General features: G+C 56.3%; 1 protein-coding gene across 4 annotated transcripts in view; it reads left to right on the plus strand.

Annotated features, from left to right (window-relative positions):
• Positions 1-23,483, plus strand: part of EPHA10 (EPH receptor A10) — a 41,651-nt gene extending 18,168 nt beyond the window's left edge. Inside the window, exons 6-17 of one of the 4 annotated variants that reach the window (XM_072723791.1) lie at positions 7,037-7,170; positions 9,575-9,746; positions 13,269-13,377; positions 16,905-16,966; positions 17,080-17,205; positions 17,855-18,040; positions 18,501-18,562; positions 18,779-18,982; positions 19,169-19,318; positions 19,518-19,711; positions 20,596-20,751; positions 20,873-23,483. In XM_072723791.1, the coding sequence (XP_072579892.1) occupies positions 7,037-7,170; positions 9,575-9,746; positions 13,269-13,377; positions 16,905-16,966; positions 17,080-17,205; positions 17,855-18,040; positions 18,501-18,562; positions 18,779-18,982; positions 19,169-19,318; positions 19,518-19,711; positions 20,596-20,751; positions 20,873-20,987 (1,670 nt within the window). In that variant the 3' untranslated portion in view covers positions 20,988-23,483. Of the gene's footprint in view, positions 1-6,283; positions 6,827-7,036; positions 7,171-9,574; positions 9,747-13,268; positions 13,378-16,904; positions 16,967-17,079; positions 17,206-17,854; positions 18,041-18,198; positions 18,342-18,500; positions 18,563-18,778; positions 18,983-19,168; positions 19,319-19,517; positions 19,712-20,595; positions 20,752-20,872 lie in introns of those variants that run through there. The other 3 variants (XM_072723792.1, XM_072723794.1, XM_072723795.1) reach the window with 3 other exon arrangements.
• The last annotated feature ends 1,243 nt before the right edge of the window (positions 23,484-24,726 follow it).

Below are 24,726 nucleotides of genomic sequence, written 5' to 3' on the forward strand. Positions count from 1 at the left end.
GCAGTTTTCCCCCAGCTTTCTGCATGTAGAAGTTAAATATAAACAATTCTCTTGCCTTCTTCTTGTCTACTCGATGTTCTCATCCTGAGTGTGAGTCTGTCAAAATTCCTTCTGTTTACAGTGCATTTTCTTTTAAATGTTTCAGTTTTGCTAATGCACACGTAGCTTCCCCACGGGCCTCTCTCATCCTCTCCACTTTTACCTGACCCCATCCTCTTTTTCCTCTCTCCCTGTTGTCCCTTTATGGCCTTCTGCCCCCACTTCGTGGAACTGGGGTTTCTCTCATCTCCTTGCAGATGCCAGACAGTTGGCTCACTTGTTTCTCCATCACACTAAATCCTTCTGAAGAAGCTGCTCATCCTGGAGCTTCAGAATAACTTTACTGTTCATTTATTCCGAAAGCTTTTTTTCATGAGCCCGATTTCTTGGTGTTTTCTGTTTCCTTGTTCTTAAACAAGGAGATAGCTGGTGTTTGCCAAAAAAAGAAAAACAAAAACAAAAAAACAAAAAACAACCAAGCAAACAAAACAAAAAAAACCCCAATGTGTGAATTGTCCTCTGGGTTGGTTTGTAAGGCTTTCAGCTGCAAGTAAAATAAACCTCAATCCAGCTGATGTTTAACTAAAAGTGATTTTTAAAAAAGATTTTTTAAAATTTTATTTATTCATGAGAGAGAGAGAGACAGAGACAGAGACACAGGCAGAGGGAGAAGCAGGCTCCATGTAGGAGCTGGGTGTGGGACTCAATCCCAGGTCCCCAGGATCAACACCCTGGGCTGAAGGCAGTGCTAAACCGCTGAGCCACCCGGGCTGCCCTTTGAGAAAGATTTTATTTATTTATTAAGAGAGAGAGAGCTAGAGAGAGCAAGGGGAGGGGCAGAGGGAGAGGGAGAGAATCCAGGCAGGCTCCATGCTGAGCGCAGAGCCCCACATGGGGCTCAATCTCACGACCCTGAAATCATGACCTGAGCCGAAATCAAGAGTTAGACAGTTGACTGAGCCACCCAGGCGCCTCCTAAAAATGATTTCTTAGCTTACCCAAGGGTGGAGATAGACCACGGCTACTCCAGCAGCTCCTCAGGGTCCTCAAGGATCCAGGTTCTTTCTGTCTTCCTACTGCACCATCCTTATCATGTTAGCCGGGCTCCCTTAAGGTGGCAAGTTGGATGCAGCAGACATCACATCCTCACCCTCCAGCGCAGAAAAAGAACTGTTTCTTCTCTGTAGGTATTATTTAAAGAGCAAGAAACCTTTCCCAGAATCTGTCCTCCCCTTTGCTGACTTCTCCTTGTGGTTGGCCAGACCTGGGTTATGAGCCCGACCCCAACCATTGGCACAGGACATGAGCGCACACAGATTATCTTAGGATGATCAGAATGAACTCGAGTTACATCGAGGGGAGACAGTAGACCCCAAATCAAACATTGGGCTCCACAGGCAGGGTGGGGGGACGTGGCTGTTGGATAGTTTTCTGGTAGCGTCTGCTGTGCTCTTGGTCCCTCTTGGGCGCTGGCCGAGTTTCATTATTGACCTGCAGCGGGAGAGCAGGTGCTTGGGCTCGGTTTTCAGCTCCATCCTCAGGATTGATCAGGCTTTCATCTAACGTATCTCTGTGGGGTTGAAATGGAACCTTCTCCTGCCTCTGTACACTGGCCATCTGATGCTTTCAACAGACGCAGTTCCAAAGAAAAATGACGTTCCTAGCCTCTTCCTGTCTGGGCTGTCCATCTGTATCTTCAGGGGGCTGTGCCTCCTCCTCGGATGCCTCCTCACTCCTCCCACCTTGGACCCACGTCTTTTCTGAGAGCTACCATCTCCAGGTGGACTTAGGCTTAGAGGCCCTCCTAGGGGATAGAGGAAGGACACTTTTCCTCCAGAGAAACCATGCAGGAGAGTGATGGCTGAGCATTGTCCAGTTGACAAAGACCTTGCCTTTTTTTAAGGGTCAGACAGTGGGAGGAGGGATAAAAGGTCTTTCAAGTTATTTTTAGGATGGGAGGCAGTGTCACTCTGTGGGCAGCATAGCCTGGGGGTTCACTACAATTGCACTTTCAATCTGGTTGCACTGGCTTTCTCCTAGGTGGAGACATGCCACTCTACCCCCCCCCCCCCCAATTCTGGCAATCAGCTGTCAAGACTAGTTTATGGTGATGTTCTGGGTTTCCAACTCTTTCTGTACCTTTGTTTTAATCGGAATTTGAGAGAGACTGGAGGTGGAGGCTGCTAGATGGTTACCATTTAAAACTAGAAGCCATATTCATGCGCTTTTCAAAGAGCGAGCTGTATATGCCCTGTCTCCACTTCCTTGCCCTGTTGCCACCTGGTGTCTGCTTCTCTCAATCCCCTAAAGTCACCAGGAGCCTCCACATTGTTAAACCCAGAGGACACTTTGAATCAGAGTCTTACCCTGTCTCTTCTCAGCATATGACACTGCCAACCATGGGCTTCTCTTGTTGGTAAACTTGCATGGGGCACTTGCTCTGTGATGGGTATTGCCCTAAGCTCTTCATATACATTACTTCATAAAATTCTCATAGTGAGCCTAGGAAAATCATTATTCTTTCCATTCTACATGTGAGGAAACAGAGACTCTTGCTCATGGACCACTAGCTAATAACCGGAAGAGTCAGAAGGGAACCTTCTTAGATGCTCTCCTCCATGGGCTTCTGTGATCTCATTTGCTCCTGGTTTTCCTGCTACCTCTCTGGCTCCTCATTTTTGAGCTCCTTCTCCTTTACTTGCCTCTTAAATTAAATTCTTGTTTCCTAAAAGCTTCTCTTTCTCTGCGTCCTCCTGGGCAGCTTCATCCCATCACCCTGTGATGGCTCTTGGATCTCCATCTCACTCCCAGATGGCTTTTGTGAGCCCCCAAACCACCTATCCAGTATCTTCTCTTGGAAACCCCTCTGCCCAACACACCTAAAGGGAGGCTATGATCTTACCTCCCAGTAACTTGGCAGTCCTTGCCTTAGATCAGGCATTATTACCTTTTTTTAAGTACTGTCCATCCAACATTATCTAGACTAATGATTCTCAAAGCTATCTGCACATCAGAATCACCGAGAAGATTAAAAAGAAAAAGATGCTAATGTGTGAGTCCCCCTCTACAAAGATGATTTAATTGTTTTGGGTTGTGTGACCCGGGCACCAATATTTTTTTTTATTGTGGGGGAAAGAAATATATACAATTTACCAACTTTACCATTTTTAAGTGTATAGTATGCAGTAGTATTACCTATATGCACATCATTGTGCAACAGACCTCTGAACTCTTTCATCTTGCAAAACTCATACTCTGTACCTGTTGAACAAAAACATCTCTTCGCCCTCTTCCCCCCGGGGCCCCTGGAAACCACCATTCTATTTTATGTTTCTAAGCTTAATTATTTTATTTTTAAAAATTTTAAAAAGATTTATTTATTTATGATAGACATAGAGAGAGAGGCAGGCAGAGACACAGGCAGAGGGAGAAGCAGGCTCCATGCAGGGAGCCCGACGTGGGACTCGATCCCGGGACTCCAGGATTGCGCCCTGGGCCAAAGGCAGGCGCCAAACCACTGAGCCACCCAGGGATCCCCTCTAAGCTTAATTACTTTAGATACCTCATATAAGTGGAGTCATGCAGTATTTGTCTTTCTGTGACTGGCTTATTTCATTTGGCTTCATGTCCTCCAAGTTCATTTATGTCCTAGCCTGTGACAGGATTTCTTTCTTTCTTTCTTTCTTCTTTTTTTTTTTTTTTTTTTTGGCTGAATGATATTCCGTTGTATGCCTATATCACATTTTCTTTTTTTTCTCCAGCTTTATAGAGATATAATTGACACATAACTTGTTAGTGTTCATGGTGTACCATGTGAGATGATTCAGTATGTGTATATATTGTAGCATAACTACCATGAAACAGTTAACACATCCATCACCTCTTGTAGTTACCGTGTGTGTGTGTGTGTGTGTGTGTGTGGTGAAAGCATTTAAGATCTCTCTTAGCAATTTTCAATTATACAATAGAGTACTGTTGACTCAAGTCACCCTGCTGTACATTAGATCCTTAGAACTTACTCATCTTCTAGCTGGAAGTTTGTGCCCTTTGACCAATATCTCCCATTTCCTCCAGCCCCTAGCCCTTGGCAGCCACCAATCTACTCTCTGTTTCTGTGAGTTTGGTTTTATTTTTAGATTCTACATATAAGTGAAACCATGCAGTATTTGTCTCTGTCTTTCTTATTTCACTTAGCATAATGCCCTCAAGGTTCATCCATGTTCTTGAGGATGGCAGGATTTCTTTCTTTTTTTTTTAATGGCTGAATAGCATTTTTTTTTTGCACATATCATTTTCTTTTCTTTATTCATTCATCCATCAGCAGATACTGAAGTAATTTCCATATCTTGGCTCTTGTGAATGATACTACAATGAACATGAGAGTGAAGATATCTCTTCAAGGTAGTGATTTCATTTTCTTGGGATATATACTCAGCAGTGGGACAGAGGGAGGGGGGAAGCAGACTGCCCACTGAGCAGTTTCGTGACCTGAGCAGAAATCAGGAGTCAGATGTGTAACTGACTGAGCAATTAGGGTGCCCCATAAATATTTTTTTATTTTATTTTAAGTAGGCTCCAAGCCCGGCACAGAGCCCAGCACAGGACTTGAACTCATGACCCTGAGATCAAGACCTGAGTTCAAAATTTGGACACAGGGGTACCTGAGTGGCTCAGTCAGTTGAGTGTCCGACTCTTGATTTTGCTTCAGGTCATGATCTCAGGGTTGTGAGACTGAGTCCTGCATCAGGGCTCTGAGCTTAGCAGGGAGTCTGGTTGGGGATTCTCTCTCTCTCTCCTTCTCCCCACCTCACCCTCTGCCTCTCCACTTGCTCTCACTCTCTCACTCTCCCTCTAAAATAAATAAATAAATCTTAAAAAAAGTCAGACTCTTAACTGACTGAGTCACCCAGGCACCCCTCTATATTTTCTCCAGGAGATAGATAGATTTATTTATTTATTTATTTATTTATTTTATTTTATTTTATTTTATTTTATTTTATTTTTAATTTTTTATTTATTTATGATAGTCACAGAGAGAGAGAGAGGCAGAGACACAGGCGGAGGGAGAAGCAGGCTCCATGCACCGGGAGCCTGATGTGGGATTCGATCCCGGGTCTCCAGGATCGCGCCCTGGGCCAAAGGCAGGCGCCAAACCACTGCGCCACCCAGGGATCCCTATTTATTTATTTATAGATTTTATTTATTCATGAGAGACACAGAGAGAGGCAGAGACACAGGTAGAGGGAGAATCAGGCTCCCTGCAGGGAACCCGAGGTGGGACTGGGTCCCAGGACCCCAGGACCACGCCCTAAGTCAAAGGCAGACACTCAACCACCCAGGCGCCCCTCTCATTTTCTATACGGCAAATTTTACTTATTTTCTTGTTCTAGGACTTTTATAGTTACAGGTCGTACATTTAGGTCTATAATTCATTTCATGCTAGATTTTATATGTGGTGTGAGGTAAGGGTCCACTTCATTCTCTTGCATGTGGATAATCAGTTTTCCCAGCATGGTTGCTTAAAAAGAATGTCCTTTCCCCTCTGTAGGCTTGGCACTCTCATCAAAAATCATTTGACTGTATATGTGAAGGCTCATTTCTGGGCTCTCTATTCTGTTCAGTTGGTCTGTATTTCTGTTTTTATACACAGTGACAAACTGTTTTGATTATGGTGGCCTTGCAATGTTTTTGAAGTCAAAAAGCGCAAGGCCTCTAGCCTTGTTTTTCTTTCTCAGGATCATAGTGCTATTCATGGTCCTTTGATTTTCTATGTGAATTTTAGGATTTCTTTTCTATTTCTGCAGAAAACACCTTTGGGGTTTTGATAGGACCTGAACTGAATTTGTAGGTCATTTTGCGTAGCAAGGATATTGTAACAATATTAAGTGTTCCACTCCATAAACACGATGTCTTTCCATTTATTCTTCTTTAATTTCTTTCAGCAATGTTTGCCATTTTTTGTGTAGTTTATTCCTAAGTATTTTATTCTTTTTGCTGCAATTATAAGCGAGATTTTTTTTTTTCATTTCCTGTTCAGATTGTTCATTGTTAGTGTGTGGAAACACCACTGATTTTTGCGTGTTGGCTTTGTATCCTGCAACTTTGCTGTATTCACTTATTTCTAACAGTGCTTTTGTGGAATTCTTAGGATTTTCTCTACATACAAGATTATGGATTTTCTCTATGTACAAGATTATGTCACCTGCGGACTGAAATAACTTTACTTCTTTCTTTCCAATCTCAGTGCCTTTGGTTTCTTTCTCTTGCCGAAGCTCTCTGGCTAGGACTCCGGTACTATGTTAAATAGAAGTGCAAGCGTGGACGTCCTTGCCTCGGTCCTGATCTTCAAGGGAAGGCTTTCAGTTTACCACCTTTGAGCATGTTCATTGTGGCTTTTCATATATGGTCTCTATTATGACGAGGTAGTTTCCTGCGGTCCCTAGTGCGCCCAGTGTATTGCCTCTTGACCAGACTGTTAGAAGAGCTAAGGAGGTTGTTTACCTGCCTCCTGTGCTCTTTAATGTCTCCAAACCACAGAAAGTGTAGAAAGAACCTGGAGAGTTAGAACCAGCCGCCACTAGGGCTGCTGGAGGGCAGGGGGTGGGCAGGCAGCAGGTGGCTTGCCCGCGTCCCCCGCCTCCCCGCAGAGGCCGAAACAGGGCTAGCTGAGAGCTGGGGGGTGAGCAGCCTCCCTTGCCTCCGGTTTCAGGACTGGACAGCGGAGGCCACGCCCCCAGGAGCCTCTGGCCCCGCCCACCACATGCACGCCCCGCCCCTTGCGTGCATACCCCGCCCCTTGGCCCGCCCCTACCCACACGCTCCGCCCCTGTCCCCGCCCCCGCCTGCAGTCCCGCCCCTTGGCCCCGCCCCCCGGCCTGCAGCCCCGCCCTTCCAGCCCCCTGCCCCTGCCCCTGCCCCTGCCCCTGCCCCTGCCCCTGCCCGCGGTGGCATCCAGCGGTGGGATCCCGCGGAGACCCCCCGCCTTCCTTACTTTCAGCGCCCTGGGAGGAGGATGAGATCCGCAGGGACCGAGTGGAGCCCCAGAGCGTGTCCCTGTCGTGGCGGGAGCCCGTCCCCGCCGGAGCCCCGGGGGCTAACGGCACCGAGTACGAGATCCGATACTACGAGAAGGTGAGGCGGGGTCTGGGGCGGGACCTGGGGCTGCCTTCGGGGGCTGAGGTCGGTCCCCTCGGCGCCTCTGCTTCCTTCTCTACCTTCTCTCTGCAAAAGCCTCCTTACCTTCCGTCGGGAGCAAATCCCCCGCCTCCTAGGTGGCCTCCCGCTGGGTGCAGGGCGCGGCCGCCCACCTGCTGGTCGCCCCCTCGCTCCTCACCACTCTGCAACCTCCATCCTCACCGCTTTGCCTGCTGTTTGCAGCCCCCTGAGAACCTTCCCTGGGGGCTGATGCAGGTCTCCCGTGGCCAGACCCCATACGTGCAATTTTGCAACCCTATTTTATTTTTTATTTTTTGCAACCCTATTTAAGAGAAAGAATGCAGAAATACCATATTGTTTCAAAATTCACGAAAATGTATGACCGAGGGGAGGCGTCCCCTAGAACTTGGCGGGTGTGCTGCTGCTGGTGAATGTCTAACACCCTGGCCTCCAGAGCAATGAATGAATGATGAATTCTTATTAGAATTTTACTGATACACAGGGTGTGTCATACATCGTTTTACAAATAAGAAGAAAAGATACACGGTGCTCCTTATACAGCCAGTGGGTCCTTATAGGATGCTTTTCCCCATTTCTGCTGACTTCTTGTATCTCTGTTGTCAAATCTGTGGTTGCAGTTCAGCCTCGACTTGACAAATGGAGCTATGTCCCGACCCACTATCTCTTTGCCCCATACATTTATTGTCTCTAAATGTGATATGTAGAGTTAAGAGTGTTTCTCACCTTGGTGCAAATTTTATTCATCCAAGCGAAACCTTGCTTTCATCTTCAGCATTTCATGTGTCAGAACTTCACTCACCCCTTAGTGACTCCGGGGACTTCTTGGCTGAATCAGATAATAGTTTTTGAATACTGGAAGTCTACTGAGAGCTGTGAGTTGGGGGGTGGGGCACAAACACGAAGGAGGAGGGACTCCTGAGTCACTGCTGGATGATCTAGGGGGCAAAGGTGCCGCCAGCTGAGGAGGAGGAGCAGGTCTGGGTTAAGAGGGTGAGCTTGGGTTGGCCACTGCAGTGTTGGCACCTCTGGGTGGGCTTTGTGGGTCTGCAGCTCGAGGCAGAGGACTGTCCTGGGAGAAGGAGAGGTGGGGCCTTTCAGCATAGGGCTAGGAGCTGAACCGACACTGGGGGGGGGGGGGTTGTCAGGGCATAGAGACAGAGTCCCGAAGCTGAGCTGACTTGGTGCTCCAGGCTCTAAGGGGGTGTGAATTTGAGGGAACAAAAACCCTTGAAAAGCAGAGTCTGTACAACAGGAGCTCTGTTTCAAGGGCTGCAGGGGCATCGCCTGGAACCCAGGGACCACAGGTGTCGGAGGCTGCTCCTCACCTGCACTTCTGTGTGCACACCAGTCCTGCGTCCTCTTCCCCGGGGGCTTGCTCAGGGCACGTGACAGCTGCCCGGGTTGGCAGCCTTGCCTCTTTGCTCCGCCCACCCCCACCCCCCTCGCCAGTCTCAGAGGTCCCACCTGCAGCCACTGTCTCACTATCTTTCCATGGCCATTCAGATACCTGGAAGGGAGATGCTGATTGGCCCAGTTTCTGCCCCAAGCCTGAATACGGTGGCCACAGAACTGGGCCATGTGATGCCAGGGGGCCGTGGGAGTGGCAGGGGCTCTAATAAGGTGGGAGGGCGGTGGGCAGAGATGAAATGATGGCTGCTCACACGCGCTGGCGGCCGTGTGATATAGAGATAGAGCACGTAACCTGAAGGCATCAAGACGGTGTCATTCTGACCCTTCCTTGATGTGACTGTCACCTACCAAAGACGAAAGAATTGCTGTTGTGAGCGCTGTACGTAGCCAGGCCTCTAAAGAGCCTAGCATAGCAGCTGGCAGTGAGCTGACGCTCACTCCGTGACAGTTGTCACTGTCCCCACTGTCCAGTGGAGGCCTCAGGCGGGCTCTCTACCTTTCTGTGCCGGATTCCTTGTCTGTGAATTCGTGACTTGCAGGACTTTGTGAAAACCAGATGACAAAGAGAAGGAAAAACTTTTGTGAGCTGACAGGGGCCGGGCAGGTGTCAGGCCTTTTCTCATTCCTCTGAGGCATCAGGCCCAACTCAGCTTCTGGACCGTCAGCGCCTGATGTCTGTCCCCAAGAAGGGTGTCTAGTGTCTTCTCTAAAGTTTCTCTTACTGCTCTTAGCCTCAGGGACTGTTGACTGCAGGTGGGAGCCTGGATGGAGAGATGGGTTGGGGAGCCTACAGAAGAAACCTGTGGGGACCCTCCCCAGACTGTGGAGGGTCCTGCTGTGAGCTCGACTAAGGACTAAAGGCACTTCTCCACCCCCCCCCACCCCATCATTCTCCAAGCAGCTCGGGTCTGGCCCTGGATCCAGGCCTCACATCTTGGTCCTTCCTCAGGGTCAGAGTGAACAGACTTACTCCACGGTGAAGACAGGGGCACCTGCGGTCACTGTCACCAACCTGAAGCCGGCTACCCGCTACGTCTTTCAGATCCGGGCGGCTTCTCCGGGACCCTCCTGGGAGACCCAGAGCTTCAATCCCTCCATTGAAGTGCAGACCCCAGGGGAGGGTAAGTGGTGTGTGTGAGTGGGCAGGGTCTGGGCAGGGAAAACTCTTCCCCGGATGGGGCTGGGGTGGAGACACAGCCTGGGGAGGGAGTGGTTATCTATGCAATTAAGGGAGCCTGCAGAACGGTTTAATGACAATCTAAATAATTAATGAATTTGGAATCCACCCACTAGGGCCTATTCATGCCGTGAATTAAATGGGGGGCCTGTCCTGGGGGAGCTCACGGGGTAGGGGCTGCAGAAGCCATGTCTCAGCTGTGGTCTCCCAGCCTCTCAGGACCTCTCATGTCTTCTAGAAACATCCCGTGCCCTCTCCAAGATTCTTGCTATTTTCTTGGGAGGAGGTTTAGCCTCCTGGTCCCTTCTTGCTCTGACGGCTAGATTCTTTCCCATTCTGCTTGTCCCTCTCTGCCGTGACATAGACTCAACTGTGGGATGCCACCCCTTTCCCCACTGGGCCTTGGAGTGAGAAGCACACATCACTGAAGGTTGGGGACACAAAGGGGTTGTGCTACGGCCATAAACAAAACAACACAAAGTGAGGATTGCCTGCGTTCCGTGGGGGGAGTTGTATGGTACGCGAATAATTTCTCCAATAATGCTGTTACCCGGACATGACAGAACAAAAGCTGAACATCAGATACCCTGTGCTACCCGCTTGGTCCCTTCACCTCCGTCCCCTGGCTCCTCTTCTCCCCCAGCCACCCCCAAATCCCCTTTCATGGGGAGAGATGAGCTGCTTAGCTGTGGCTTTGGTGGTTTTGCCTGCTGCTAACCCTGTCCTCAGGGTCTCACCTCTATCTGCCCCGAGCAGTTCATGAAAGTATTTTCCTGGACAAAGGCAGTTCCCCCTAAGAGGCATTCTGACACTAGCTGTCAAGATAATAATTCTTTCCAACCTGCTACATGAGTCTAATCCAAGATAGGAAGAGCTCTGAGCCCAAAGGGAGGTGGAGATAAAATGTTGAGGGAGTTTGGGTTCTGGGAAGAGAGACAGCACTTCTTGCTCGAACGCCTGTCTGTGCCAGACCTCGGCCAGGTGCTGGCAGGGGGAGATTAGAGCCCCGTCTTGAAGGCTGGGGAGCATTCGACGTGTGGAGGTGGGCAGGGAAAACATTTTGGGTAGAGGAATCCCATGCGAGCAGAGGCGCCCGGGTTTGGCTGGAGCGAGGGAGGTCGGGGCGGGAGCTGGGGGCTGTTAGCTGGAATGGGCTGATGATTTCCGTTCACCTGGTGCTTCTCGGTGAGTAGACACTGCTCGGACCCCCCCGCCTCCTGTGCTGTGGCCCCGGCTCTGGGGGAATAGGTCTCCCGGTCTGCAGAGCCCTTCTTCCCCAGTGAGCCGAGACCCTAACACAGGAGCACGATGAAGGACCGTATCAGCTACCCACTGCTGCGTAACGAGTTACCCCAAGGCGAGGGGCTGGAAACCACAGACATTTGTTCTCTGGTGGTTTTTGCACGCCAGGCCTCTCTGGGTGCAGCTTAACGGGGCGCCACTGCCTCAGGGTCCCTCGTGCTGCGGTCATCTCAAGGCTCGGGTTCTCACAGGCTGTTTCTTGCTGGATGCACGCAGTTCTCCGCCCCTTGGGCTTCTCCCTAGGGCTCCTCATCACACAGCAACTCGATTCTTTCAGAGACTGCGAGTGAGGGACTGGGGGTGGGGGTTTCTTTTTTCTTTTTCTTTTTTTTTTATTTACTTATGATAGTCACACAGAGAGAGAGAGAGGCAGAGACACAGGCAGAGGGAGAAGCAGGCTCCATGCACCGGGAGCCGGACGTGGGATTCGATCCCGGGTCTCCAGGATCGTGCCCTGGGCCAAAGGCAGTGCCAAACCATTGCGCCACCCAGGGATCCCAAGGGGTGGGGGTTTCTCAAGCCAAACCACTGTCTCTCTTGTCGCCTCATCTTGAACCCACCCTTGAGGGACTGAATACCAAGAGGTGGGGAATCCCTGGGCGCGTCTCAGAGGCTTGTCCCCTCGGACACCGCATCTCAAACAGTTCTTGGCAGCTCCACCCACCTCAGGCCTGGCCAGACCCCGGGTGCCGTCCGCACCTCTGCAACCGTGGGCTCTATGATCCCCTCACTGACCTTGGCCTTGTTGGTCTCTGACCCTCCCTTCCTCTTCTGTCCCTTGTCACGTGGCTGTGACATCCTCCTAACAGCTGTGGGGATCTGACCTCATCTCCCAGCTGTGAGCCCCCTCCCTGCCCCCTGTGGCCCAGCCACCCAGCCCCCGCGCATCCTCCCTTAGGAAATACCCCTCCCCTCCCCCTGTTGACCCTCGCTCCCTGGACGCTGCGCTGCACCTGCCCTGCTTGTCCCTGAGCCTGGAGCCCGGAGCTGGCCTGAGTCCTGTGTCCCATGTCTCATCTGGTCTCAATGGAGTCTTCAGGGCTACGCAACATCTTCCCCATCCTCAATAGTTTTCCCAAACCGGGACCCCTCCCGGGCCCCTCCTGCCCATCCTTGCTGCCCATCCACCAGCAGATAGCATCATCCTTTTCCCCTGGGCCAGGAATTCTGTCTGTGGCTCCCTGGCTCCCCATCACCCTCAGGATGGCATCCCGGCTCCCTGGCCTGGCATCCCAGGCCCTTCAGATGCTGTCTTGCCCCCCGGTTCCCTTTCTCCTTCCCCTGTCCAGCCTCACATCTGGCCGCTCTGGGCCCCCACGCAGCCTGTTTTCCCAGCGCCACGGGGAGGCTCTGTGTTTCCCAGACCTAGCGTGGGCGCCCAAGCGCCACCAAACCCTTCCAGGCTCCCAGGCCCAGGGCAGATGCCCCACCTCATCTGCGAAGCCTTCTTCTCAGGCTTCAGGAAGACACGGGTGAGCCTCTGCTCAGCTCTCTGTGTCTGTTCATTCTGCAGCGAGGACTTTGTCTCCCTCCCTGGTCTGGGCACTCCTCTGGGGCAGGGATTCTGGGCCATTCATCATTGTGTCCCGAGGGCTGGTGCCAGCCTGTCATCCACATGTTGAATGGATGAATAGAGGGATAGAGAGATGGATAGATGGGCTTGAGAGCCTGGGGTCTTCAGGGCCCCTCTCTTGGGGAAATAGTTCACAGTAGAGGCTTTTGGAATCAGGTTCAAGTCTTAGGTTCACCATTTATTAGTCGTGGGGCCTCGGACAAAGCAGGTGACTTCTATCAATGTCGGTCAACCCAGCTGTGAAATGGAGACAACACAGCCTGCCTGGCTTGTTGTGACGGTGCAGGTGCAACGGGGTGGTTTAGTTCAGGCCCTGGGGCACAGGATCTTAAATGTTAACTCTTACTGTAACTGCCTGCGGCTGGGAGCTCCGTGAGTGGCCGCGCCCCCTGCAGAGCTACAGTGTCCAACTGAAAGGCGACAAGGGAGGCCCAGGCCTGCCTGTCCCTGTCCGGACCCCGGAGTCCTCTGTCGCACAGCTGGAGTGCAGTGGAGGCACCCGAGCCTGGGAGAGGAGGAAGCTCCCTGAGCCCCGGGGCACCCCCAGGAGCCTGGCCCTCTGCCTGCCTCAGCCTCCTGCTTTACCCCCAGCCGCCTCCAGGCCCAGGGACCACAACCCTGCGGTCGTCGTCACCGTGGTGACCATCTCAGCCCTCCTGGTCCTGGGCTCCGTGATGAGCGTACTGGCCATGTGGAGAAGGTAAGTGGCTGGTCCCTGCGCGCCGGCTGACTCCCGGTGGGTGGGGTCACTGGGCCCACAGAAGGACATGTGCTCAGGGCCCTGCGGCCTGTACCTGCGTTTGCACACGTGCAGATTTGCACACGCCAGCTTGCTGCGGTGCAGATCCAGGCCCCTCCCCCACTCCCTGCTCCTGCGGCAGCCGCTGCAGCTCGCTCAGCCTCAGCCGCTCTGGGATGAAGGGGATTTAGCTCCTTAACTCATTAAATGTCAGAAGGCATCACTGAGGATGGAATCCAGCTCCGGCTGCTCCGGTGTGATTAGGATTCTCCAGAGGCGCTCAGAGGCCCCCAGCCCCTGCCCGCAAGGGATCTCGAGGCCCTTGAACACAGGCAGAGGGAAGAAAGGCAGAAATTGTGTGTGTGGGAGGGGGGAGGACAGGAGGGGAACTCATACACAAGCCCCCCCCCCCCCCGCCACCCCCTGCAGAAGGAAGCCTGCAGGAGAGTGGGCAGAGAAGGGAGATGGGAGTAGGGGGAAGGGTGGGGAGCTTGAGTTTGGTTCAAAGATTCCAGTCCTTTTGCATGCAGCGGGAACCTCATGGCATGTATACCCGCCTCCTCCCCGGGGCCACACTTGGTCCCGCACAGAGGTGCCCAGCTGGGGCTGAGGTCAGCAGACTTGGAGGCCCGAAGGTCTGCATGTGATGGGCTGGAGCGAGGGCAGGGAGCAGAGGAGAGGATGGCTGCTGGGGAGCCCTCTCCACCCCTCAGCGTCTCACTGCCTGTGGGTGGGCTGCAGGGGCAGCTTTGCCTCTGGTGAAGCACTGAAAGTGACCGAGGAGGGGAGCGCCTTGACCTGCAGTGCAGGAGCCCCTCTGCCGGGGGCCAGGACAGTCAGGGGGGCAGGGCAGGAATAGGGAGCTCCTTTCTGGGGCTTAGACACCCGTATTGGGCCTGTTGGAAAAGCAGGAATGGACAGGAGCTGAGAGCCTCTTGTCCTGGCTGGGGGCTCAGGGGCTCAGGGGCTCAGGGGGGGCAGGAGGAGGCTCCTCACACCCCTCCGGGTAGGGACAGTGCAGGACAGCTGCCCACGAGCACCTGGGAGACAGGTGTGCTCAGGCGGGTAGCATAAGCTGGAGGTCGGTCTCCGCACCTGCTCAAAATCCAATGGCACAGAAATGGGCAGGATCTGCGGGTCAGGTGCTGATGGGCACAGGTGGCGGTCCTGCGCCACTCGGGCTGACATCTCTGAGTCCCTGCAGTACGGGCTGTGTGCGGGGTGTCCTCCTCTCCGCCTCCCCTCCCTGCTCCACGCTGGCTCATCCCACTTCTCACCAGAGGGTGCTGTCCAGGGGAAGCTTCTCGGGTCCTCTGCGACTCCTCCATCGGCTCAGCCTTGCCCCCTCCTCCCCACCCGCCTTTCCTGGATGCTCTCCTTCGTGGAGGTCCCGCCACCACTCTGGGGACTTCAGTGGCCCCTAGACGACCCGTCCCACCCCCTGGCTTCTCAGTTCTTTGGCTTCCTCATTCCCAAGGACCTTGTCTTCTTTCCACCTCCACCTTCCTCTCCCATTTCCTGCCACGGACCTGGCCATCACCCCGGGTACTGCGTCTGGCCTGTCTGCTTATGCACCGCAGGTGGCCTGTCCTTTCCACTTGCCCCCTCGGCCATATCTGCTGCACCTGCTCCTTCGCTGCATCATGGGCCACCTGCTCCTGGTCCCCAGGTCCGCACACCCAGCTGTCTCTGCGCCCATCCACTCCCTTTGCTCGAGGGGAAGTGCCTTCCTCTTAGCCCTCCCTGCTATGTTCTGAAGCCCACCCCTTCTCTCCATCGCAGGCATCCTATATTCCTTTTTTTTTTTTTTTTTTTTTTTAAGATTTTGTTTACTTATTTGAGAGAGAGAGGCAGAGAACACAGGCAGAGGGAGAAGCAGGCTCCATGCGGGGACCCTGACGTGGGACTCGATCCCGGGACTCCAGTATCATGCCCTGGGCTGAAGGCAGGTGCTAAACCGCCGAGCCACCCAGGGATCCCCTACTATTTCTAATGTCCCCCTCTGCCCCACATAACAGCAGACACTTACGGAGTGCTTAGTAAAGTCTGCGCACCTGTATTGTGTCAGGCGGGGCTGTCTTTATCCCGATTTTATTAAAGAGAAATCCGAGCCACCCAGTCCTGCAGCTACTGAGTGGGGGGAGCTGGGAAGCCGGTCCCCGCTTGAGACCCCAGAGCCCGTGCTGCTGACCACCATCGTGACCACTTGATCCTAAATGACAGCCTTTGCCCCCTTTCCCATCTGTCTAGAAACATGGCCCTCCCACCACCTCCCTCCCCTGCTCCACTTTTTCTTTCCTTCGCTCCTGTGACTTCCGTCGCCACCCCTGATTTGCCTTCTGTTTTCCTTCCACTTCCGCGGGTCTTCTGTGACCTCCTCCATGGCCTCTTCCTCCTCTCCACCCGGCCTCTAAACGTCGGGATCCGCAGACTTGTTCACAGTCCCACTTCCCAGGCTCTGTCCTCTTCCTGGACGATGCCCCAGCTCCCGCACTGGAGCTCCAGAGCAGACCCCTCCTACAACACCCCCCCCCCCACCGCTGACCTTCCGTCTAACTCCCTACCCTGCACCTCTCCCTTCTTATCCCATGGGCTCTGCAGACTCCCATTGGCTGGGCTCGAGTTTTCCTCTCCCCGTCCCCATAAATGGCACCACCGCCAACTGTCAGGCAACCCAGAACACCAGAGCCATGCCTACCTTCTCCCTCCCTCCTCCTTTCTGCCTCCTAGCAGGCTCGCAGCCCTGCGGCCCCAGCACCTACATGTCACTTGAGCCCGTGCTCACGCTGTAGGCCAACCCTACAGCTGCCAGGTCCTGCAGGGACAACAGCTACGCCAGCGTGGTCTTCCTACAGTGCAGATTGAGTCACGGCGCTCACCTGCTCAGCGCCCCTGGGGGCTCTCCTCTGGGCCAGCGAGGCCCTGCTCAGCAGCCCCTGACGCCAGCCGGTGGCTCTGTTGATGGTGACGCAGTCCGTTGGTCCATGGCCACCTCTGCCTCGGGAAGGCATCCTGGATGCTCTGGGACGAGTCAGGCCCATCTGCTATGTGTCCCCCCAGCACATCGCCCTTCTTTTCCGCTTGGACCTGTGAGCGGGCTTGCCACTGACCCTCAGGGCCTGTTTCCCTGGCTAGACCGTGGCTGCCCGTGAGTGCCAGGGCCGCCCGATTGCTCACCTGTTCTCAGGCAGGCGGCTTGGGTTCAAGGTCTGGGGTATGGATTTGGGTGCGTCGGGAGTTGCAAGACTGTGCAATTGTGGCTCTGAGTGCAACTAATTAGGAGTGTTGATGGGGGTGAGGAGTTAGGTCTGGGGCTGGCATTGTCTGTCAGCTGCGGGGAGGAGCTTTCAAAATAAGACAAGAAGGTCCCTCCGCGAGGGCACAGACCTTAAGGGTCTTGGAGGGATAAGGCGCTGCCACTGTGGGCGCTGGTGAGAGGGGAAGGGCTGGGGCCATGTGGCTCAAAGCATGACTCTGCACCTCCTCAGGCCCTGCCCCTATGGCAAAGGAGGTCAGGACGCCCATGACGAGGAGGAGCTGTATTTCCACTGTGAGTTGTCGCCTGGCCCCTCCGTGGCCCTCTTCCTTGCCGCCCTTTATAACCTCTCCTGCCCCCGGCCGACCCCCTTCCCCAGCCCACCCTTGTCTCTCCCTGCATTCCAGTCAAAGTCCCGACCCGCCGCACGTTCTTAGACCCCCAGAGCTGTGGGGACCCGCTGCAGGCCGTTCATCTGTTCGCCAAGGAGCTGGATGCAAAAACTGTCACACTGGAGAAAAGCCTAGGAGCAGGCAAGCCGGGCAGCCAGGAAGCCTTGTCCATCCCAAGAGCCCCCACCTGCCCCCCCGACCCCACCTCTGCCCCCAGGCCCTCCCTCATTGCCTTCACCCCAGTCCCGGCCTGCCCAGGAGGGCCAGCTTCGCACCAAACGGGACCTGCAGCCACCAGGTTACGGGGAAGGGGATGGCGGAGGGGTCTGCAATCCTGCCTTCCTGCCCTCTCCTGATGCCCCCGTGCCCCCGTCACTCTAGCCCTGTCCCGGCCAGCCTCTGCAGGCTGCCACTGGCAGAGGTGTGGTCCCAGGCCTTCGTGGCTTGGGGAGGAACATTTGCAAACTTGGGGACCAGAGACACCTGAGTGCTAGTCCTGGTCTACACTGCCCAGCTGTGTGACCAGGGGTGTGTGCCTCGAAGCTCTGAACCCGTTCCTTGTCTGTAAAACGGGCACGACAGCTGCCTCGTGCAGAGCCGAGGTGGCGACTTCGAAGCCCGCATCACATGGCTGGTACTCAGTTCACCAGGTTTGAGCTCAGGGGCTCTGAGCCCCAGGCCACGAACCGCCCGCATGATCCAGAAGCTGCTCACCCTGCCTGGGTTGGCGGGGGTGGGGCGGGGGGTGAGTGAGCTCCACGGGACTGTCTGAGGTGCTCTTTCCCCACAGGGCGCTTCGGGGAGCTGTCCTTCGGCTGCCTGCAGCTCCCCGGCCGCCAGGAGCTGCCCGTGGCCGTGCACACGCTGAGGGACGGCTGCTCCGACTCTCAGAGGCTCAGCTTCCTGGCCGAGGCCCTCACCCTGGGCCAGTTCGACCACAGCCACGTGGTGCGGCTGGAGGGTGTCATCACCCGAGGTAGGGCCGCGTGCTCCACAAGCCTGGGGGTGGCAGGGGGGCCCCTAGGCCCCTAGGCCCTTTCTCCAGCCCCTAAGCTGCCCAGTGTGCAGACAAGGCTGCAGCTTTCTTTCACTGACTCAGCCCTTCTGACCTTGAACGACCTTTCTGCCCTGCAGTGACGCTGTGGGACTGTGTTGCTTGGACCTCGGGTGACCTTTCCTAGCAGACTTATTGCAGCTCCTCGACCTTGGCCCCTGTCCTCCTCCAGATGTCCCCTCTTCTGTTCTTTGGCCTAGGGGATCCTGGGTCATGTGGGAGGCTGGCCAGCGGCCCGGGGGGGGGGGGGGGGGGGGGGGGGGGCGGGGGGGGGGGAGCGGGGTGTGGGGCAGGTAGCAGGGGTAGGGGGTGGGAGGGTGCATGTGTGTGTGCAGAGGGGAGCAGGCAACTTAGAGTGCGCCTTCCCCATCCCTGGGCGCAGGAAGCACCTTGATGATTGTCACCGAGTACATGAGCCATGGGGCCCTGGACAGCTTCCTGCGGGTAAGTGGCCTGGGCCCCAGGGGCGACCGCTGACCCTGTTGTGCTTCGTCCCTCACTTTTCTCCTTGGGGGTACTGGCACTCGGCATCATTCCCCAAAAAGCTGCCCGCTGGCCAGGCCGAGCTGGTGGGCCCCGGGGCAGAGCCAGGAAGGGCCAGCTGGCTTCCCAGGGTCACGCAGCCCCAGGGGACTGAATGTGTGGCCCTTCCACCTGCAGCGGCATGAAGGCCAGCTAGCGGCTGGGCAGCTGTTGGGCCTGCTGCCCGGGCTGGCGTCGGCCATGAAATATCTGTCGGAAATGGGCTACGTCCACCGGGGCCTGGCGGCCCGCCGGGTGCTGGTCACCAGTGGCCTTATCTGCAAGATCTCTGGCTTTGGACGGGGCCCCCGGGACCGCGCAGAGGCTGTCTACACCACCATGGTGAGGCGTCCCTGCCCCTCCACCCAGTTGGCCCCAAATAAGTGCCAGTGTGGACACCACGGGGTGCCTTCCCTGGAGATGCAGCTGGGAGGGTGGCAGGTGGGGCTGGATCTGGGGCTCCGTGGGGTGGGCCCCTGGGTGTGCGGGCCCGTCCCTTGCTGGCCTTGACCTGCCCCCCGCCCGCAGAGTGGCCGGAGCCCCGCGCTGTGGGCCGCCCCCGAGACGCTTCAGTTTGGACACTTCAGTTCTGCTAGTGACGTGTGGAGCTTTGGTGTCGTCATGTGGGAGGTGATGGCCTTTGGGGAGCGGCCCTACTGGGACATGTCTGGCCAAGACGTGAGTGACCTCAGGGCCCACCCCCCATCCTCTGCCCCTTGCCCTTTGACCTCTGGGCCCCAGGCCCCTCTTTGCTGTCCATCCACTTGCTTCCAGTCCTGCCCGGTCCCTGCCTGGGCTCCCTCGGATGGGCTGTGTACCTGTGCTAGAGGGACTTCAAGCTTCCTGTCTGTCCCTCACCTCCACCTCCACCACGCAGGTGATCAAGGCAGTAGAGGACGGCTTCCGGCTGCCACCCCCCAGGCACTGCCCCTCCCTGCTACACCGACTGATGCTCGACTGCTGGCAGAAGGACCCTGGCGAGCGGCCCAGGTTCTCTCAGATCCACAGTATCCTGAGCAAGATGGTGCAGGACCCAGAACCCCCAAAGTGTGCTACAGCCACCTCTCCCAGGTACAGCTGAAGCCTCATTTGTCCCAGGTACACTCCTGTCTATCCCCAACCACCAGATACGGCCAACCTCTCACCTCTCCATGGGTGGCCTCCCTGCATGGCCAGGGTACAACCCCCCCCTACCCCACCTGGCCTACCCCACCTGGTCAACCCCACCTGGTCAATGTCACCTGGCCTATCCCACCTCGTCTACATGTCCTATCCCACCTCGTCTACCCCACCTCTCTTATCTCACCTGTCCTATCTCACCTCATCTACCCCACGTGGCCTACCCCACCTACTCTACCCCACCCTGGCCTACCCCACGTGGCCTACCTCACCTGTCCTACCCCAGCTGTCCTACCCCACATGTCCTATCCCACCTCGTCTACCCCACCTGTCCGACCCCACCTCCTACCCCACCCCAGCCTACCACACCTGTCCAGGTATGACTGCTTACCCAGTTGCCCTAGATAAATCTGATATTCTGCTTGCCTCAGACACATGTAAATTTTTATCCTTCTTAGTCACTCTACTTGTCCTGGGCTTTGCCTCACACGTCCCGTACAGTGACCACCGACTATAAAATGAGTGGAATGAGCAATAGTTGTCCCAAATATAACATGGGTCACCTCCCAAAGCATCCTAGGAATGTCCTACCCTACCCAGGCTGGTCCATATACGCCCAGGACCTTTATAGGGCTCAGGTGCAACCTTCTCCTTACCTACCTGCCCAGGTATCTTGCAGCCCTCACCTGCTCTGGTGATGCCTCGCACCCTGTGGAGCCAGGTCTGCCCTGGGGCTCGGTTGCCCATCCTTTCTCAGCTGGCCTCTCCTCAGCAGAGCGACCAAGTCTGGGCACCCATCCCTGCTGTGGACTGACCGCAGCTCCTCTGCTCCCCAGGCCTCCCACCCCACTGGCGGACCGTGCCTTCTCCACCTTTCCCTCTTTCGGCTCCGTGGGCGCGTGGCTGGACGCCCTGGACCTGGGCCGCTACAAGGACAGCTTCGCTGCAGGTGGCTACGGGAGCCTGGAGGCCGTGGCCGCGATGGCTGCCCAGTGAGTCAGGAGCCCGGGGCCCTACCTCTACCTGCCTGGGAGTCCTTCCCTGTCCTGGCGGTCGGGGGCAGAGAGCAGAGGGGGGTTTCAGCCGGCTGGGTCTGAGCAACCCTTCTTTCAGGGACCTGCTGAACCTGGGCATCTCGTCGGCGGAACATCGAGAGGCCCTCCTCAGCGGGATCAGCGCCCTGCGAGCACGGGTGCTCCAGCTGCAAGGCCAGGGGGTGCAGGTGTGAGCAGCGCGTCCTCGCAGCCAGGACCCCTGCCCTGACTTGGACCCCGGCAGGCTGGGCCCCAGCGGTGTGGAAGTGAGCACGCTCTCCCTGCACTGCGGCCCAGAGCTTGTTCGGGACCACGGTTCCCCTCATTTCACTGCCTAGTCCTCCCATTTGCCCCAGTCTGAACACCTTGGCCAGAGGGGTTAAATCCCTGGGGAGAACCCCTGAGCTACTAGCAGGAGGAGACGCCGGGCCTCAGGGACCAAGGGGGACAGGATGGGGAGGGCAGACGTAGCTTTAAATCACCTGGTTCATGTTTTTCTGTCTTCCACACCCACTGGGGCCTGGGGCCCACCCCAGGGGGTGCCCCTTTTTCCGCACAGACCTCTCAGCCTATTGGCAGCATGGGTCCCTAACATGCTCCCATGAGACCCAGCAGGGACCAGAGCTGCCTGGCGGCCCATCCTGAAGGGCCTGGAGGAGCAAGTTCCTCTACTCCCTGTGCTTGGGCTTGGCCCTGTCTGCACACTGGTGGTAAGGCCCAGGCCAAGAAGGTGGTGCTGAGCTCAGGGGCTGGACCCCAAAGGCCCTAGACTCAGGAGCTGATTTCTGCTTCCCTTGCCCTTGGGCCGACAGCTCAGGGTGAGGGTGAGGGTCCTGGCTAGGCCATCATGAGGTTCTGGTGCTCCCCTGAGACCCAGCTAGGCCTCCCTTGTGCATTCCTTTTATAAATTCAACTGGTCGGGGCGGGGGGAGGGGGGACATCTGAGAGGAGCATGAGGGGAGATGTTTTCTCCCCGGAGAACCTGTGAACTTTGCTCTCCAGCCTCAGGGGATGGTGAAGAGACCCTCAGAGGTGGACCTTCTCTCTCTGACAGGCTCCAAGCCACACTGGGCAGATAGGAAAGGGGCAGGGCGGTCAAAGAGTCAGGGCCAGGGCTGGGGTTAGAACCCATGCCCCCGACTCCCAGTCCGGGCCTGGGCCTGGCTCTGGAGAGAGAGAGAGTCCTTGGTCCTACCTTGTGATGCCAACTCCCTTCCCCGAGGTAGCCCAGGGGTACTCTGAGTTGGCCACCTCTCGCAAGCTGTCTCCTGGGCACCACTCAGCCTCCTGTGCAGCACCCTCTCCCTCCGGCTTCTGGGGGACTCTGGCAGGAGTGGCCACCCTGGGCTAGCCCCAGAGTTCCTGACCCAGAAGGGCTTCCCTGAGGTGGTGGAGATCATGAGGCCAGGGCTCTCATAGGACGGCAGGAAGGCAGCTGGATCTGGCCAGGATTCCAGGGGCTGGGTTGGTCCCGGTCACCCCTGACCTATGCCGACCCTGGACGTGGCTGCGTGTGGGTGGGGGTGGGATGGGTGGGAAGGAGGAGCCACAGGGGGAGAAGTAGGGGGTGAACAGATCATGGAGCCGGCCCATGAAGGGCTCAGCCTAGGTGGGCGGAGAAGCTCAGGCACTGAGAAGTACGGGGGTGGGGCGAGGGCACCTTCTAGAAGTGCCCCGGGCCCCACAGGAGACCTCGGGGTCGGTGGGCCGGTGGGCCCGAGGGCAGATGGACACCGTCGTGATTTGCATGCATGCACCTGTGTCTGGAAAAGGCTTCTCAGCTGAGAGGCTGATGCAGAAGTTGAAGGAGGCTTTGGAGGTGGGGGTGGGGGTGTCCCTCCTGAGGGCGGGGTGGAGTTTTGTGCAGGCTAGAGACGCAGGGCCTAGGACAGGAGGCCTCCAGGCAGAGGGACTAGCATGAGAAGGAGCCTGGGGGAGGGAAGATGCAGCGGACTTTTGGGGAGCGCCCACGGTGGGGGACAGTGCCTCACAGCAGTGCCTTTGGCCTCACCCTGCCAGCAGCAGCTCTTCTCTCCTTGGGGCCCCTCCCTCTGCACCCCCCTGTCCAAGCACCTGCCCTAGCCAGTGACGTTGAGGGAATGGGGTGGGGAGGGGGAGCTTGAGATAATGCTTCCACCTTTGATGGGGCTGGAGGATCCGGTCCCTTTGCCAGCGCCCCTCTGGGCTTGCCCCCTCCCCCCCACAAGCTTGGAAAGGACCTGGCCAGAGGACCAGGGGCCCTGCCTTGGGTGGAGGGGGCCTCATCCCCATCTCCAGCTGCAGCAGTCACGCTCTAAAGGTCCAGGGTCCCTCCCCATCCCCTGGCTGTGCTGTGGAGGGGCCCCCTGGCTGTGTTGGCAGGACTTCGGTGTCCAGGGTAGACCTCCCCTCCCCTGAGGAGTGAGGTCCCACAATCCTGAGGGGTCCCAGACCTCTGCCCTGCACAGACGCGATGGCTGTGCAGCTCCCTGGGAGCCCTCTACAGATCTATTTTTATATGGAACTTGTTCACTGGACAGAGGGAGGTGGCCTGCAACCCTCCAGCTCCCCCATCTGAGCCCGTCCAGGGAGGGAAGGGGCTGGTGGCAGCGTGGCGGGGAGGGGTGTTTCCTTTAACTCCGGAGATGTTTTTATATTTCGTGTGTTCTATATGCAGGACAAAGTAATAAAAACTTGTCTGTGATAAGGTATCTCTTTCAGTGACAGTTGCTTAACCTTTAAGAGCTTATGTGGGAGGGTTTCTACCATCTCCGACCCGCCCTGCGGTGTCTCCAGAGTGTAGGGCTGAGGTCCCTCTGTGCAGAGACGAATTGAATGGTCCTTGTCATGAAAGGTCTCTCAGTCTAGGGAGGGTGGCCTGGGAGCGTGGAGAAGGATGTCACCTGGTCTCAGAGTAGTAAAGCCAGGAAGGCTTTCCCCGGCAATACCCGGGTGGGGGGCCCTTTTCTGAGATGCACGATACATGGGGAGGGGAGCAGGTGGGGAGGCATCGGGGGCATGAGGCGGCAAATGACACGCTTGGTTTGGATGTGTTTGGGGTCTTGTGGGTTGTGCAGGTGGGGTTGCCTAGGAGGTGGCTGGGTGCTGGGTCTGGAGCTTCATACAGACGCAGGCTAGAGGTGGAGCTTTGAGGGCCATGGTTCCTGGGGGTGGGGGCAGGGGGCAAAGCCGGGGCGACCTGGGCCTAGCAGGGGGGAGCCAAGGGAGCTCTGGGGAGACAGCCGGGGATGGAGCTCGCGGGGAGCAGTGAGCCATGGAGGGGAGGAGCCGTGAGTGTGATGTGCAGCGTGGAGAAGCCACGTGAGCAGCAGGTGTGGGAGGGCGGTGCTCGTTCCCAGGCCGCAGCCTGCACGACAGAGCTGGTTGTCCAGCAGGCCCGGGATTGGGGTGCAGGGCTGGAAGGCCCACATCAAGGTGTCGGCAGGGTGGGCTCTTCCCAAGGACTCGGGAGGACCCGTCCCAGGCCTCTCTACTTCTCCCTGCGTCTGCACCCCGCCTTCCACGTCCAGATTTCCCCTTTCAGAGGCGCACCAGGGGTCCTAGCCTGGCCCATCCTAGTGACCCCACTCTAACCTGATGACCCCTGTAAAGACCTGTCCCTGAATAGTCCCTTTCTGTGGTCCCGGGGTTAGGACTTCCACATACAGATTTTGAGGGGACATAATTCAACCCCTAGTAGTGGCCTTAATTGAGGGGGACAGAGCCGGGTGAGAGGATGGAGGAGGGGGGTTGAGGAATCTTTTGGGGTGTGCCACAGGGAGGAAGGTGGGATGAGACAGTGATCAGAGCCAAGCGGGGATGCGGGCTGAGTGCTCGCATGTGTGCACACACGCACACGTACCACGTGAGCCCTTGCCTTTTCCGGCTTGCTAGAGCCTCTGCGCTCCCTGGACCGGGCTGTGCGTGTTCTCGGCTTGGAGAAGGTGTCTTATT

Source organism: Vulpes vulpes, chromosome 10 (genome assembly GCF_048418805.1).
Source record: "Vulpes vulpes isolate BD-2025 chromosome 10, VulVul3, whole genome shotgun sequence".
Lineage (NCBI taxonomy): Eukaryota > Metazoa > Chordata > Mammalia > Carnivora > Canidae > Vulpes > Vulpes vulpes.